The sequence below is a fragment of the Panicum virgatum genome, chromosome 5K, assembly GCF_016808335.1.
Source record: "Panicum virgatum strain AP13 chromosome 5K, P.virgatum_v5, whole genome shotgun sequence".
Classification (NCBI taxonomy): Eukaryota; Viridiplantae; Streptophyta; class Magnoliopsida; order Poales; family Poaceae; genus Panicum; species Panicum virgatum.
The window spans coordinates 59,238,583-59,254,464 of NC_053140.1; the positions used below are offsets into that span (position 1 = coordinate 59,238,583).

General features: G+C 44.2%; 2 protein-coding genes across 2 annotated transcripts; both read left to right on the forward strand.

The window, feature by feature from the left end:
* Nucleotides 1–6,410: 6,410 nt before the first annotated feature.
* On the forward strand, nt 6,411–9,651 carry LOC120709078 (uncharacterized protein At4g15970-like). The gene is made up of 3 exons (XM_039994595.1): nt 6,411–6,895; nt 8,353–8,721; nt 8,842–9,651. Exons 1-3 carry the CDS (start codon nt 6,686–6,688, stop codon nt 9,355–9,357), a joined length of 1,095 nt encoding a protein of 364 aa, XP_039850529.1. The 5' UTR covers nt 6,411–6,685; the 3' UTR covers nt 9,358–9,651.
* A 394-nt stretch (nt 9,652–10,045) lies between these two features.
* Nucleotides 10,046–11,562, forward strand: LOC120709081 (uncharacterized protein At4g15970-like). The gene is made up of 3 exons (XM_039994599.1): nt 10,046–10,350; nt 10,472–10,840; nt 10,950–11,562. Exons 1-3 carry the CDS (start codon nt 10,147–10,149, stop codon nt 11,454–11,456), a joined length of 1,080 nt encoding a protein of 359 aa, XP_039850533.1. The 5' UTR covers nt 10,046–10,146; the 3' UTR covers nt 11,457–11,562.
* The last annotated feature ends 4,320 nt before the right edge of the window (nt 11,563–15,882 follow it).

Below are 15,882 nucleotides of genomic sequence, written 5' to 3' on the forward strand. Positions count from 1 at the left end.
ATCAGAACGGGACGGGAACATTCGTTCCCGTTCCATAATTTTCTTCCATTAGTTTATCTTATCGTTTTACTGTAGATTATTTAATGAGTTTACTGTTTAGGCTTACAGATCACCACAGTTTTAACATTCTCCCCATTGATCGTAAGGCTTAAACTTATAAGTCCACTTTTCAACAAAATGACGCACCAAGACAAAAGGATTACAATGGTGAATCATAAATACCATTGAACCCAGTTGTTATAGCACGCCACCTCATATCAAATATTTTTTTTAACTTAGGAGCTCCAAAATTTATTTCTTATGCTTATACAAAACTTACGGACTCACTTCTCAAAAGATGGTACACTAGATCAATCAATCACTGCAGTCAATTAAGTACCACAAGACTAAGTGACCATGGTTCCCATTCAAAATCAAAGTGATTCCTCTTAGACTTATGGGGAGATGGGGTTATTATAGTCCCTGAGTGCAGTTGGTTTTCATATATTTTGTCCTCACACATTTATTCTTTCATGCATGCACTTTTAAAGGAGGAAGAAAATCAACATATTTCCAGAATCATAACTTGTCCCTTAGTAATAGGCTACCTTTTATTTCTTATGCTGGCAATATATATTAGGCAAGCCTCTAAACATGATGTTCAATCTTTAGGACTTATGTCACATCACTTAATGCTTACAGATTGAGCACCATAATCTTAGAACTTATTTGATGCTCAACACTTATGACATACTTAATTTGCCAAGCACCACTTAGTCTTAAACATAGTTCATCTAGGCCTTGAATATTTATGTTTGATTCTGGATTCAATCTTTCACAATGTCTTAGGTCTGGGAATACCTCTCGACATGTTACTCGATTCAAAATTGCACTCTTTCATTTAACAATTTTCGGGATAAATTGCTTAAAGCAATTTCTTATCTTTAAAATGATATGGATTAGGGACACAAATTCATATTTGATGGTGTATAATTCAAAACATGCCATAATTTAACTTTCATCTTTAATGATGCCTTTAGGGAAAGTATTGGTTGAAGCGTTCCACATATGACTTCTCCCACAAGAGTGTTGATAATATTTTATGTGGAATTTTTCTTAGTATCAATACTTCTTGTAGCATAATTGTCCAAAATATTAGACTATTTACTTGTGGGCATGTAACCTAACACCTTTGCATTTATGCCAATAAGGCATACTGTTCTTAATGATTTTCCAGGAGTCCAGTCCTGGACTTATTTCCCAGATATCCCGGCCCTTTTAAGGATATTTAGGGCAACTCATAACTTAATTAAATACATAATGCTTACGTTTGCCACAACATAAGCAAACTTATTGCCCTTAATGGGAATCAACCTATTTCCTGAACCTTTATCTTGGTGAACATTATTGTTCAAAACTTAAGAGACATCACCAAGACAATCTTAGTATCCAGATAAAAGAAAATCTGAATCTTATGTACACAATATCCCTATTGTTTAATAACTTATTTCTTATTGTACTTATGTATCACTTATGGACTCAATAATTTTTTAAATGATGAGCAACAAATGTCATCAATTCTTTATATCTTATATAACATAATCAATCCCTTTCATTTTAAGTGGGATTGATCAAAGATCTTAATGTGGGCACAAAAGCACCACAAGAAGCTAAAGCAAGTATTCATAAGTGAGCTTAGCTAATTTTCTTTTAATATTATTCTTCCTTGCTTTAGATCTCCCTTCTAATTTTCAACTTAGTGACATTTAGTGGTGAGATATGATACTGAAATAGTATCTAGTTCTAAGGCTAACATATAGCTCATGGTAAGAATAACATTGTTAATTAAATGATACATAAGAAACTAACACATGATAAATTTATCTTAATATTTTGTCAATATTTAATTCTTATCTGACATAAAGAAGTGGAAAATGCTTTCTTAATAAAAGTTCCACTCTCCCCATCGAAATGTGGACTATGCAATAGTACCATATTTCGAATAACTTTCATAGCCTTTTGTTAATATATGTTCTAAGTGAAGATCCCTATTCTAAACATATAAGATCAATAAACATAACTTTATACTAATGGAATGTAATGATATTATCGTCCTTTTCATAAATACAATTCTTTAGAACTTAGGATTTTTTATTACTTAGAGACTCATCATCTTATTACCTTAGTCTCATTTTCTTTGATCTTAATTATGCCCAGAGGCATATCACATTATCTTATCCTTATTAATACACAATGAAGGAAATAACTCACCATTAATATAAAATGTACTCTTTAACATAACTTATCTTGAGGATTGCTCCCCTTGATTTATCTAGAATTGAGGGATTGCTCCCTTTATTCTGATATTTGTCCATAAGTGACTTATCTTAATATTTTCCCATTAGATATTGATGATCAATAAAATCATTAATTTCTCATCAATATCCTTAGTATTGAACTTTTCTAATGGGAACTACACCTCTTATGACACTTGTATGTGCCATCTTAATTATAATCTTAAGAACCAATGAGGTGCAGGTAAAAGCACTTCACTTCTAATAGTGAAGGGTCTTAGGAACTTATGACTTAATTAATACTTATCATCAATAGGGATAATTCATAAGTTTGATTTTGCATCCATAAACGGATGTTCTTTCCATGAGGCATAGTTACTCTCATTTAATTGCTTAGTGCCACTCATTGTTTTTACTCTCATTTAATTGCTTAGTGCCACTCATTGTTTTGATCTTTAGAGGCATGTGATGCTTTATTGAATATTTTAGCAAGCATCATCACAAACTTCTTCTATTGAACCAGTCCAAGTCAGCTTTGGCCAGAAATGGAAAAGAACAATAGAATTTTATGAACTAGTACTTGTTCATCAGCTTTGGCCAGAAGAATAAGTACAAATCACACTTAATATCATGTGCATAAAACTTCTTTTGTTGAATCATAACCCAAATCAGCTTTGGCCAGAAGTGGATTAAGACTAACAAAAGTATTGTGGACAAGTATTTATCAATCAGCTTTGGTCAGAATGATAAACACAAGCCACACTTAGTTTAAGATATAAACTCCTTTCATTATTCCGATTCAAAATCAGCTTTGGCCAGAAGATGAACCGGAATAATAAAATTTTACAGTCACACATTCATCAATCAGTTTTGGCCAGAATGATGAATGTATGCCACACTTAATCAGTGTGTTATTTCTTTTGCAGCGGAAACTTTATTGGAAATGACCCATGTGCCTTTCAACATAATTTCTCATAACTGAATCATTAACTAAGGCACTTTTTTATTTTTCTTATTAAGAGATTTCTTAATTTTGTATAAACATAATCATTATTGACATTAGTCATCAATAGTTCAGTCTATCTTAATTTATGATTATACCCATAATTGCTCTAGAGCTGGCAACTTAATAACTTAATCAATCTTAGTGACACATGACCATAAACAACTTTGGTCAGTATATAGTCATGAGTCACAAAATTAATCATAATCTTCGGAATGAGAATGACATGTGGCTACAAACAACTTTGTTCAGTATGTAGTCACAAGTCATATAATCAGTTACGTTATGCCAATACTCTTTTGAGCAAATTCTCACTTATCAGAGAAAACTTTAGTGTTTTCCTGACATTCTTATCAACATTATTTGTGGCTCAACTAAGAAAATATTCAAAAGCCAGCTATTAAGATTTATGTCCAAAATTGGACTCACTAAGTATGCATGGCTTAAGAATAATATTCTTTATTAATAAATGAATTGAATCATGATAATCCATGATTGTAAACAACTTCGGTTAGAATACAATCACGAATCACCATTAAAAATTCTGATCTTGAAGCAAAATATCCCGTTGGATTGATTCCAAAATGGGATAAAATTATAAAATAGAGCCACTCAGTCATTAAAATTTGTGCATCCAATCTTTATAATAAATGATTCCTTAATGATCTTATCTACATGATGCACATTTTTTCAAATGTAAGCAAAAGTATTAATGACATCAAATAAATATGACCCGTTATTTAATTTCTTAGAGGACTGGCCATTAAAAGATGTCATTATTTGATTTTTCCCAAAATGGGTCTTAAGCTTCATGCTTAACTTACGGGCATATCAATTCTTATGAGTAAAATATGATCACATAATTGAAAATACTTATGGGTCATAAGATGCTTTATTATTAAGCCTCAATTCAAGTGGCACATAAGTACGTGGCAGATAACTTAATTTCATAATGAAAGTAATTCATCATCATAATTGGACCATAAACATTACAAACAATGCTTCAAATAGACTTAAAACTGAATCTAAAACTTTACCAAAAAATAATCCCAATTTAATTGGAGAGTATTTCATAATTTTTAATGATAACATAAATTGCAGTAAGGCAAAACATAAACATAATAAAATGCTTTAGAAATAAAGTGAAGCATTAAAACATAATGAGAATGCTTAACCATAAACATAAGAAAAATACTTAATTATTAACGGAGGGAAAAATTTTCATAAGGTTTGGCTTAAAATAGCATTATCTAAGAAAAATCTAATTATCCATGAATTTATCATAATTTTACCTAATTTTAGCCTCACTTGATAAAAATATTATTTATAACACATAAACATTAGCTTCAAATAATAGACATAATATATAAAGATCATAAAATAAATATGAAATAACTTCATCACATAACAAGTCTAATTATCATTCTAATCCTTATTTGCTAAAAGTTAAATTATATATCTTTAAACTTTAAACATGAGATAATAATCATAATCATAATACTTAAAAGTAAAACAATATTTGTAACCTAAACCAACATTATTTCAGCCCAAAAGCCATTTTAGCCCACTACTATGCAGCCCAAAGCTTTTAGGCCCAATACTATGCAGCCTAATTTATATTTCATAATTTTTCCAGAGAAAAAACATAATAAAAATCGGCCGTTTTTGGCCCGGCCCAGCTAACCGCGCCGCCTCTCTTCCCGGGCTCCAGGCCCAAAAACCTGGGCCTGGGCCGGGAATGTGCCGTCCCTCGCCGGCCTCCCGCCGGCCCGTTGCGGCGCCAACGCGTGTCGGCCGTCGGATCAAACCCTAACTTCATTTCTTCCTCTCCTTTCTCTCTCCTCACCCGACGGCGACTCCCGGCGAGCGAGCGAGCAGAGGGCGTCGGCGGAGCGAAGCGGCTTGCCGGCGCGGAGGGAGGCCACGGTGCCGCCGAGCTCCGCTCGCCGGAGTTGCGTGCCGCAAACGCCGGCGCGTAGCTTCGTCGAGCGCTGCTCGACGGTGCCCTAAGGACACCCGCCGGCCGCGCGCGCAGATCTGGAGCGGCGGTCGATGGCAGCCTTAGATCCGGCTGGCGGCCGGCCACCTCGGCCTCATGGCGCGCGCGAGGGGTCGGCGCCGCCGGTGCGGGGGGCCGCGAGGCCGCTCGGGACCAAGTCCCGAGCGCGCTGGCCATCAGTGACAGCCATGGCGGCAGCCATGGCGACGGCGGTGGCCGAGAAGGCCCTTTAGGTAAGCCCCCCGACCCTCTTCTTTAGATTTTAGGGTTAGGGTTCTTTAGGATTTGGGGATCTTCCTAGGGTTAGGGTTTCGGCAGTGGGATTTGGGGGGTTTCTTTAGTGGATTAGGGTTTCGGGCTGCATAATTTGGGTTTAATTCTTCATGACAGGGGCATGAACACATAAAAGATGCACAAGAACACTTAAATCAAGCATAAATTGAGTGCTCAGAGTACTAATTGGGTTCCAATTTGATACTAACCCTAGCTCTTGCTGCCATTGTTAGAACTTATAGGATCATTAGCACGAAATGGAACCACAAACAGGGAGCTCAATTTGGTTTAGTACCTTTAATTTGCTCTTGAGCTTCGGTCTTTCCTCTTCTTGCTCTGTTCTTCTTCTTGTTCTAGCTGGCTAGGGCCTCGGGAAGCCCCTGTGTATGTGTCTGTGTGCATGTTGGTCACAAAAACCCCGGTGATGGCCATAACCCATGGATCGATTCCTAAACGGGGTTTCACCCCTTTTCTTTTATAGTCGTGGCTCACTCGGGGAGAACCGATATACTTGGGTCGGTTCCCGTTCCCGATCAGAACGGGACGGGAACATTCGTTCACGTTCCATAATTTTCTTTCATTAGTTTATCTTATTATTTTACTGTAGATTATTTAATGAACTTATTGTTTAAGTTTACAGATCACCGTAGTTTTAACATGTCTTTGTCAGTTTGTCTGTTCTGCGTTTACAAAAAAAAAAATCCTGTTATCTCGCTCCAAACTGATGGTACACAATACAAGTCTAGCCGGGAACTTTCCAACCAATCGTGTAGGGACGAAGGGATCAGAAAGTCTCGGAGGCCACACATGTTTTTCCCGAATCAACACTCAAAGCGGCCCGGGCTAGCTAGCTAGTCGCCTGAAGCTGCGCCGGTCTTCCTTCGATAGCTACTCGGGACACGGGGGGCAAACATGACACGCCCACGCAGAGATCCCTCGCGCGTCAAACCGTTGCGTGGCCTGGCGGGGCTCGCATCCTATTGGCTCGTTGCGCCTGTGTGTTTCGCTTGATAGCGAGAGCAGGCATGACAGGATTCATGGAGCTGGGTGTTTAAGTAGAGACCACAGGATGGACCGGTTAATTGGCAGCTTCAGCTCGCGATCGAGCTCCAAGAGGCAGATCGATCGAGCGACGACATGAGCCTGGGGCTTGGGAGCAGTAAGGTGGGCGGCAGCCATGCGGCGGCGTTCCTCCTCGGCGTGGCGCTGCCGATGGCCCTCCTCTTCCTCCTCGCGTCCGACCGCCTCGGCGAGGGCCTGTCGAACGTCTCGCGCAGCTGGGGCAGTGTTGGAACGACCCAGCAGCTACCGGCTGCTGATGCTGCTGCTCCTACACGAGATCAAGAGGTAACCGTAACGCAAACTCTATCATGTTACAGGGAGCTTATTAGCTCTGTTTACAGTAGTACTCCTTCGCAAAGAGTTTGTCTAGCTAACCCAAACTTGAATTGGCTTGGTTATTGTGATTTAATTTTGCGTACTCTGCGGAATTAAATCTAAGAAAAATTCATTTTTCATTTTGATCGCTATACAAAATATATTTTGTCGAACATTTGAGTTTTTTCTTTTCTGTGAAACAGACAGTTAGAGGTAGTTTGATGGACTTTCAATTTTACTTTTCTAAACAATGCCCCAAACAACCCTTTTTTTTTGCTGGGCCGGTACACACGGCGGGCCTCTGAGACAGCAGGCCGAGCTAAGCTGGCCCATCTTAGCCCACATTCTAGTGCTTTCAGGTCCGTTTGTAATACGCTACCTGTTTGACTATTCAAACTCAAAGTTGAATTGAAGTCCAAACCAAACCACTAGTCTTAATATTACTAATTGGAGGAAAAAATTGGAGGTTTCTTTTGAAGCCTCCAGGTGAAGCCACCTAGGATCTTAGGTGGACAGTCTAAAAATAGAGAAAATCTACAAATTCTCACAAAAATCAGAAACATCCGGCCATCAATTTGGCAACTCTAATCATAATAGTCATTGGATCTGTTATCTTTTTAAATAAATTATTCACCTTTGCCATTATGAAAATAGACTAAAGTAAACCCCTAAACATGTATCTAAATTACCCACCTCTGCCATTATAAAAAAATAATCTAAAGTAACCCCCTAATCTTCATGTAAATTACCCACTTATACCATTATAAAATAATATCAAATAACCTCCTAAATTTTCATATATATTATCCAATGATAACATAATAAAAAGTTAAAATGAACCCCAAATCTAAATCTAAATTATGTTATTATAATAAAATCTTAAAGCGTATCAATATAAAATTCTAAATTATTATTTCTATCATTATTAATATATTATTTATGTTATTATTTATATAAACATACTAATCATAATGTGTTTTTCACCATATATTCATGTATAAGAGAAGAGATAAGGATACTAATTTTCATGTTGTTCACATAGCTCAAACAAAGTGTTCATGTATAAGAGAAGAGATAAGAATACTAATTTTTATGTTGTTCACATAGCTCAAACAAAGTGTTCAATTAAACGCATATCAAACATATATGGAGGTGGGATGCGAAGTGAGTAAAAAATTATTAGTAACTAAATGTATCACATTTATGATAAATATGTATCTTTGCAGTAATGAATTAGAATATTTAATTGGTTAAAGAAAGTGTGAGATAGATAATTATTAGATATTTCTAACTATCACGTGCGGGAGCACGTGTTGATAGACTAATGTACAGAATTCTTTTTGACCAAACTTCGACTAGAATTCATTGGTGGATCGGAATTTGGAAGTCCAGACTACTAGCGTACAATTTTGACACAATGTTTGCAGGTCGAGTTCGCAGGCCTCGCTGAGCTACTGCCGAAGGTGGCCATGGAGGACAGGACGGTGATCATCACGCCAGTGAACGAGGCCTGGGCGCGCCCGGGCTCCCTGCTGGACCTCTACCTGGAGAGCTTCAAGAACGGCGAGGACATCGCGCACCTCGTCAACCACGTCCTGGTGGTCGCCCTCGACTCCCTCGGGTTCGAGCGCTGCAAGGCCGTGCACCCTCACTGCTACCTCCTCCGGGTGGCAACGACGACCGCGAACATGAGCTCCGCCAAGCGGTTCAATTCCAGGGACTACCTGGAGCTGGTCTGGGCCAAGGTCACCTTCCAGCAGCGGGTCCTGGAGCTCGGCTACAACTTCCTCTTCACGGCAAGATCGATCGAGCATGCACAGACCAAACGACCATTTAATTTAATTTGCACCCAACTCTGAATATAATTGATGAAACTCTGAAGAAGAAGAACTGACAGGTAGCATAGTGTGGTGCAGGATGCAGACATGATATGGTTCCGCAACCCTTTCCGGCACATCGCCCTGTACGCCGACATGAGCTGCTCGTCGGACGACTTCAAGCCGTCGCGCGCGCCCATGGCCCAGCCGCTCAACACGGGGCTCTACTACATGAAGTCGACGAACCGGACGATCGAGATGGTGAGGTACTGGCGGGCGGCGCGGGCGCGGTTCCCCGGGCGGCACGACCAGTGGGTGTTCGTGGCGATCAAGCGCGAGCTCGTGAGCAAGCTGCAGGTGAGGATCGAGCCGCTGGACACGGTGTACTTCGGCGGGTTCTGCGAGTACCACGACGACCCGGAGAGGGCCTGCACCATGCACGCCGACTGCTGCATCGGGCTGGAGAACAAGGTGCACGACCTCAGGGACATGGCCGCGGACTGGAACAAGTACACGAGCCTGGCGCCGGAGGAGAGGAGGAAGAACAAGGCCGGGTTCAAGTGGACGTACCCGGACAGGTGCCGGAAGTCGTCCCGCTGGCGCAAACCCGCCTGATGACGGAGCCGCGCGCGCGCGCGTTAGAGAAGACTGGCAAATAACCTCCAGCTCCAATCCAAGTGGCGATTATTTATTTATATATATTATATATTCTGATGGCACGCTTAGCTTTGTAACATGATGTAGATTCCTGGGCTGGGCTCTCTCGGCTGAAAAGTTGTATCGTCTCCGATAGCTGGAGCGATGAACGCTGCACGTCTGACAAAAGGGTTGCAGAGTGTGATGGAATCTTCATCGTCAGATGATTATGCGTCAATAACTCGGTATTAATCCTCCAGATAATTAAGATAACCTGTCGCCCGCTGCTAGCTGCGTGGCCAGTTAGTTCCTGCAGGAGCGCTTCTAGCGCTAGCGAATTGGAACGCGCGGGCGCTCGCTGGGTACTATTGTACTTGGCGGGTCAAACTGGCATTGCGTTGCGCCCACCGGCCCGTACGCACATGCGTGCGTGCAAATTGTGGGCTTCAACTAATACTACTGCTAATACTACTACTAGTCTACTGGTAGATGTACGTCTAGATCAGACATGAGACCACGTACCACTTCTTGGCTAACAACTGCGTCTTAGTAGGAGTAGTTGTCTGATAAAAAGTCCACGGCGACCTGTTCGTCCTAAAAAAACGACAAGTCGGCAAGACAGCGAGGGGGGAGAGAGACAAGTTCTCTTAAAACAGTACTCCAGAATTCCAGATCGAGTCTTAACTTCTAGGTGCAGATACAAGTAGATAGAGCGTTGTCGTACGTTTTGGTTATTGCAGCAGTTTCGACCCGGAGACGATCGGCGGCATGGGGTTTGGAGGAGGCAAGGAGCTGATGGGCAGCCACCTGGCGTCATTCCTCCTCGGCGCGGCTCTGCCGACGGCGTTCCTCTTCTTCCTGGCGTCCGACCGGCTCGGCGAGGGCCTGTCCAGCATCTCCACGACCTGGGGGAGCAGCGGGACCCGCGGGCACCCGGCTGCACCGCCGGCTCTGGACGCTCGCGATCAGGAGGTAATAATCAAGCAATCCAGCGTAGATTTTTTTTTTTGAAAATAACTTCAGCGTAGATTCAACCAGCTATATCATCCATGTATTTTAAACGATTTAACCTGAACCCCGAATCTGACCCCAGGTCGCCGGATTCGCGGGCCTAGCTGAGCTGCTCCCGAGAGTGGCCATGGAGGACAGGACGGTGATCCTCACGCTTGCGAACGAAGCATGGACGCAGCCCGGCTCGTTGCTCGACATCTACCGCGAGAGCTTCAGGAACGGCGAGGGCACGGAGCGCTTCCTCGACCACGTCCTCGTCATCGCCATCGACGCCGGCGGGTTCCACCGGTGCAAGGCCGTGCACCCGCACTGCTACCACCTGGAGGTGACGAAGCCGACCAACCTGAGCTCCGCCAACAGGTACATGACCAAGGAGTTCCTCGAGCTGGTGTGGCTCAAGCTCTCCTTCCAGCAGCGAATCCTCGAGCTCGGCTACAACTTCCTCTTCACGGCAAGATGCAAGATTTTTTCCAAATTTAAACGCGCGATGAATATATCGTGTTTAATTTGCATTGGCCTCCCACGATGGTAATTAACTTTTTTCATTGCATCGCTTGCAGGACGCCGACATCTTGTGGTTTCGCAATCCGTTCCGGCACTTCTCCGTCTACGCCGACATGAGCTTGTCCACCGACTACTTCAGAGACACATTCACTCCCCTGAACAACGAGCTCAATACGGGGTTTTACTACATGAAGTCGACGAACCGGAGCATCGAGATGATCAAGTACTGGCGGGCGGCGAAGGCGAGGTTCCCCGACGGCAGCGAGCAGGGGGTGTTCAACAAGATCAAGCACGAGCTCGTCAGCAAGCACCAGGGCAGGATCGAGGCGCTCGAGACGGCCTACTTCAGCGGCTTCTGCGAGTTCCACAACGACCTGAACAAGGTCTGCACCATGCACGCCAACTGCTGCATCGGGCTGGCAAACAAGGTGCTCGACCTCAGGGATAAAGCCGCGGACTGGAGGAATTACACGGCGCTGACGCTGGAGGAGAGGAAGAAGGGGGTCTTCAACAAGTGGACGCCCCCGGCTAGGTGCTGGAAGACAATCGGTTGGAACGTGTAAATTATTGTCGTTGCCTCGTTGGAAGTGAGATCCCAGAGGACAATTCGACTACCGCAGCTAGCTTTGTAAATGGAGTTTGAAATACGAACTTTCAAATTTTGGTTGACGGTCTCCTAGTCAGCTTAGTGCACCAACCCATAGTCACAGGGGACGCAGGAGCATTTTTATCTCCGTCTTGTAAAAATCTATCCAAGTATGGTACCATGTTCCTGTTCCACCTTTGTCGATCCCGTCTATAGTTGTCCAACGGGCCGAGCCCGGCCCGACCCGACCCGGCCCGGGCCCGATCCGGCCCGGCACGATTAGCCCGGATAACTAATCGTGCCGGGCCGGGCCGGCCCACGTGCCCGGCTCTGTGCACGAGCACGGCACGGAGGCCTGTTTGGCGTGCCGGGCCGGCCCGATATGCTAGGCGGGCTTCGTGGGACGTGCCAGCCCGAGCCCGGCTAGGCATCTGCACCAGGCCGCCACTTCCTCAACTCAGAATGATTTCAAGATTTCAAATCTAAGATTCAAATTCACAAATAGATCACAAAACAGAAGCACATTTCACGATAACAAATTTATTAAATTGAGTTGTTTTGGGTGCTGCCTCGTTAAAAACCTTTATAGGTAAAACCCCACACCTCGTGAGGATAAAACCCTACAAAAGAAAAGAGTACATCCAGCTCTAAATGTTCAAATGTTCATCACAAGTTCAAGTCCATAGTCCACACTACATAGTTATACAGATTCAACATCTAGATATAAGTTTTCAAATGATTCTTCAAGTTCTTCATCCTCTATGAGATGCTGAAGTCTTGCATCGGCTTGCTCCCAGTCCTTGATCAGAGCCAACATCTCCACGACCTCAGGGCCCAGACGCCGTCGTCGCTCCTCGATAATCCTGCCAGTCATACTAAATGCAGATTCTGATGATATTGTTGAAACAGGAACAGTCATTACATCTCTAGCTAGAATTGAAAGAACAGGATATGATAGATTATGCTCATGCCACCAGTTCAAGATATTGAAATCATCATCATACTGGTTAACAGTATCACTGTCCAGGTAGGCAGACAATTCAGAACCAGATGATAGAGAAGCACCAGAAGTTGCAGCTTGCAACAGAGCACTAGCAGAGGTTCTTCTATGCAAGGAGGAAGTAGAACCAGAACCAAGACTAGTAACAGAACCAAGAGTAGTACCAGACAAACTAGAACCAGAAGAAGAAGACTCACCACCAAAGATTTTTCCCCAAGCAGTTTTTCTCTTACCTGTAGGGCCTGGTTGGGCAGCCCTTTGCAACCTTACACCACCAAACTTCTCATCATACTTAGCAAAAATAACAGACAACTCAGCCCTTACCTCAGTCAAGTAGCATGAGTAATCATTACCATTAAGCTGAGATAGAAGTCTAAGAACATTGGTGAAACCTTTCAGCTTAGCCCTAGGGTCTAGTATAAATGCAAAGGAGTATAACATGGGTATGTCACACCAGTATTGCAAGAACTTATCTTTCATAGGAACCACAACTGATCTTAAGTCTCTCTCATTTTCATAATTATTTAGATGGCTAGCTATCTCAAGAACATGATGCAATATTAATGGAGATGTGGGGTAATAAACACCAGACATAACAACAGTAGAATCGTAGAACTGTTCAAGGAATTCAAAAAAAAATTCAGTAACATACCAGTGTTGGTCTGTCAGGAGTGGCTGACCATCAACTAAAGGATGCTGAGTAGTGATGAAAACAGAGAATGTAGCCTTATGGGGCAGGAGATGTTTTAACATAAGATAAGTAGAATTCCATCTCACATCCATATCCAAGCCAAACTTGCGAGGTCTTTCACTAACAGCAATGCAATATGACTTGTATGCAGCAATGCGCTGGTTAGATGAGTTTAGAAATGATATAGCAGATCTAAATGCACCAAGCATTGGCTTAAACACTTCAAGACCAGCCTTAACAATAAGATTTATGATATGACAAGCACATCTTTGATGCAGGAACAATCTACCAACATATCCAGACAAAACATGGTTAAGTTGATTAATAGCCCTAGTGTTAGCAGCAGCATTGTCCAGTGTAACAGCAAAGATTTTATCAGTTAACCCATAATCAGCAATAACAGAAGTAATACGCTCAGCAATATTCTCAACATTGTGAGACACATCAATCAACCTGAGACCTAAGATCCTTTTCTCTAGTTGCCAATCAGCATTCACAAAATGAGCAACCACACTAAGATAATCCTCCTTAGCATTGCCAGACCAGATATCAGAAGTAAGAGCAACAGAGGATACAGACTTCAAGCACTCAACAAGCTGAGCACGACGTTCAGTGAAGTACTTGGCAAAATCTCTAGTGGTTGTTTGCCTAGACACCTTAGCAAATTTAGGATTATGAGCAGTAGTAATGTACTCTTCAAAAGCATCAGACTCACCAATGCAAATAGGTAGGTCAAGACGAGCAATTAACCTACACAACTCAGTACGAGCTACTTCTGGTTTGTACTCCCAAAGGTGCACAAAGCCATCAGGATTAAACTTAAGTTGAGATTGAGTCATGGCATTACGAGATTTCAAAACAGGGCATATAGGAATGTGCCGCTTCAAGTGACCAGTACCATGGGTTGATTTACCAGTGAGGTTTTTCTTGCAATGCTTGCATCTAGCACCAGTTCGATGTTCCTTACCATCAATTACCTCATAGATCTCATCAAAGTCTTTCTAGACCTTGGAGGTGGACGCCCTCCTCTTCCTGGTCGAGCCAGACTCAGTGGCAGCGGCGGTGCTCGCGCTACCAGTGCCAGATCCAGCGGCGGTCCCCTGAGGAAGGCCTTCTGGATCCAGGTCGATGGCAACATTGCTGCCAAACAGCTCAACGGCATCCGCAGACAGGTCATCCTCATCCTCTCCGCGAAAGCCCATCGACTGCAACTCATTGTTGTAGGAGTCGGCGGCGACCATCGCCGGTCTTCGGTCCCTCACGGCCTGCACAAGGAGGAACATCTGTGAGGGGGATTCGTGAGGAAGAAGGAGAAGAAAGGCGAGTTCTGACTTACCTTTGGCCGGAGCACCGAAGACCGAAGTTACCGTCGACGCCCTCACCGGAGTTGCAGGCCACACAGACTCGCAAAGAGGGGAGAGGAGGATTCGTGAGGAAGAAGTAGAAGAAAGGAGAGGGGAGGAGGTGAGGGCCTGAGGGGAGCAGCGGATCTGACCGTGCAGAGTCAGAGGAGGTCCACTGGAGCGGCGGATCTGGCCGAGGAGAGGCGGAGGAGGTCGGAGAGCGGCGGATCTACGCCGGAGAGGTGGGGTGCAGGTCGGGGTGGAGCGGATCGGGCGAGGAGCGGGGGAGGCGGAGAGGCGGAGGAGACGAGGCGGCGGCCAGGCGAGCAGGGAATGGAGGGGGCTAGGGTTACTGGCGATCTGCACGACAGGAGGAGGTCGGAGAGCGGCGGATCTACGCTGGAGAGGTGTGGTGGAGGTCGGGGTGGAGCGGATCTGGCGAGGAGCGGGGGAGGCGGAGAGGCGGCGGCCAGGCGGGCGGGAATGGAGGGGCCTAGGGTTACCGGCGATCCGCGCAACAGGAGGGGGTCGGAGAGCGGCGGATCTACGCGCGGAGAGGTGGGGTGGAGGTCGGGGACTCGGGGTGGAGGCGTGGAGCGGATCTGGCGAGGAGCGGGGGAGGCGGAGAGGTGGAGCGCGGAGCGTGGAGGAGACGAGGCGGAGCTGCGGAGGAGCCAGGGGGGCTAGGGTTACCGGCGCCCGCGGCCGCCCCCTCCCCCTTATATGTGGCCGGCTGGCTCGGGCTGGCGGGCTTCGTGGGCTTCGTGCTCACGGGCCGGCCCACGTGCCGAGTCGGGCCGGCCGCTAACCGTGTGCCGGGGCGGGCCATGTACCGGGCCCAATTCTCGTGCTTCGGGCCGGCCCACGGCCCACGGGCCTGATGGAAAACTATAATCCCGTCATCCCGGGAAACTTGGTGACTATGCACCAAGCGCCAGCACATAGTAAAGATAGAAGAGAAGAGAGTGGGAGGGGAGCAGGGAGGAAGAGGGCAGAGTAAAAGAAAAAGAAGTAAAATACATAGACGGTCCTCCAACTTGTCTCAAGATGTCCCTAAATTCTTAAAATGCACTTTTAGATCTCTTAATTTATCCGGATGTGTCATTCAGGTCCCTAAACTTCCAAGGTGCATCTTCATGTCCCCCAAACTTGTCTCAATGTGTCATTTCGGTGCCTAAACTCTCAAGATGAATTTTCATATCCCTAAAAACTGCCATTAGTTAATTGTATTCTAGATCATTTGATATCAATGGTGGATATTATAGTTTTCTTTTTTAACATAGATTTATCAATACTAATCCTGAATATTTCCTACTAACTATTTATATTTTGCATGTGTTTTGTATAAATTTATTAAAATAATTTGTTC

What these genes read in the sequence shown, in the direction of transcription:
- LOC120709078 (XM_039994595.1), top strand. Translation starts at nt 6,686, where the DNA reads ATGAGCCTGGGGCTTGGGAGCAGTAAGGTGGGCGGCAGCCATGCGGCG. An exon ending in CTCCTACACGAGATCAAGAG is followed by an intron (nt 6,896 to 8,352) that starts GTAACCGTAACG and finishes CAATGTTTGCAG; the next exon opens with GTCGAGTTCGCAGGCCTCGC. An exon ending in GCTACAACTTCCTCTTCACG is followed by an intron (nt 8,722 to 8,841) that starts GCAAGATCGATC and finishes AGTGTGGTGCAG; the next exon opens with GATGCAGACATGATATGGTT.
- LOC120709081 (XM_039994599.1), top strand. Translation starts at nt 10,147, where the DNA reads ATGGGGTTTGGAGGAGGCAAGGAGCTGATGGGCAGCCACCTGGCGTCA. An exon ending in TGGACGCTCGCGATCAGGAG is followed by an intron (nt 10,351 to 10,471) that starts GTAATAATCAAG and finishes ATCTGACCCCAG; the next exon opens with GTCGCCGGATTCGCGGGCCT. An exon ending in GCTACAACTTCCTCTTCACG is followed by an intron (nt 10,841 to 10,949) that starts GCAAGATGCAAG and finishes CATCGCTTGCAG; the next exon opens with GACGCCGACATCTTGTGGTT.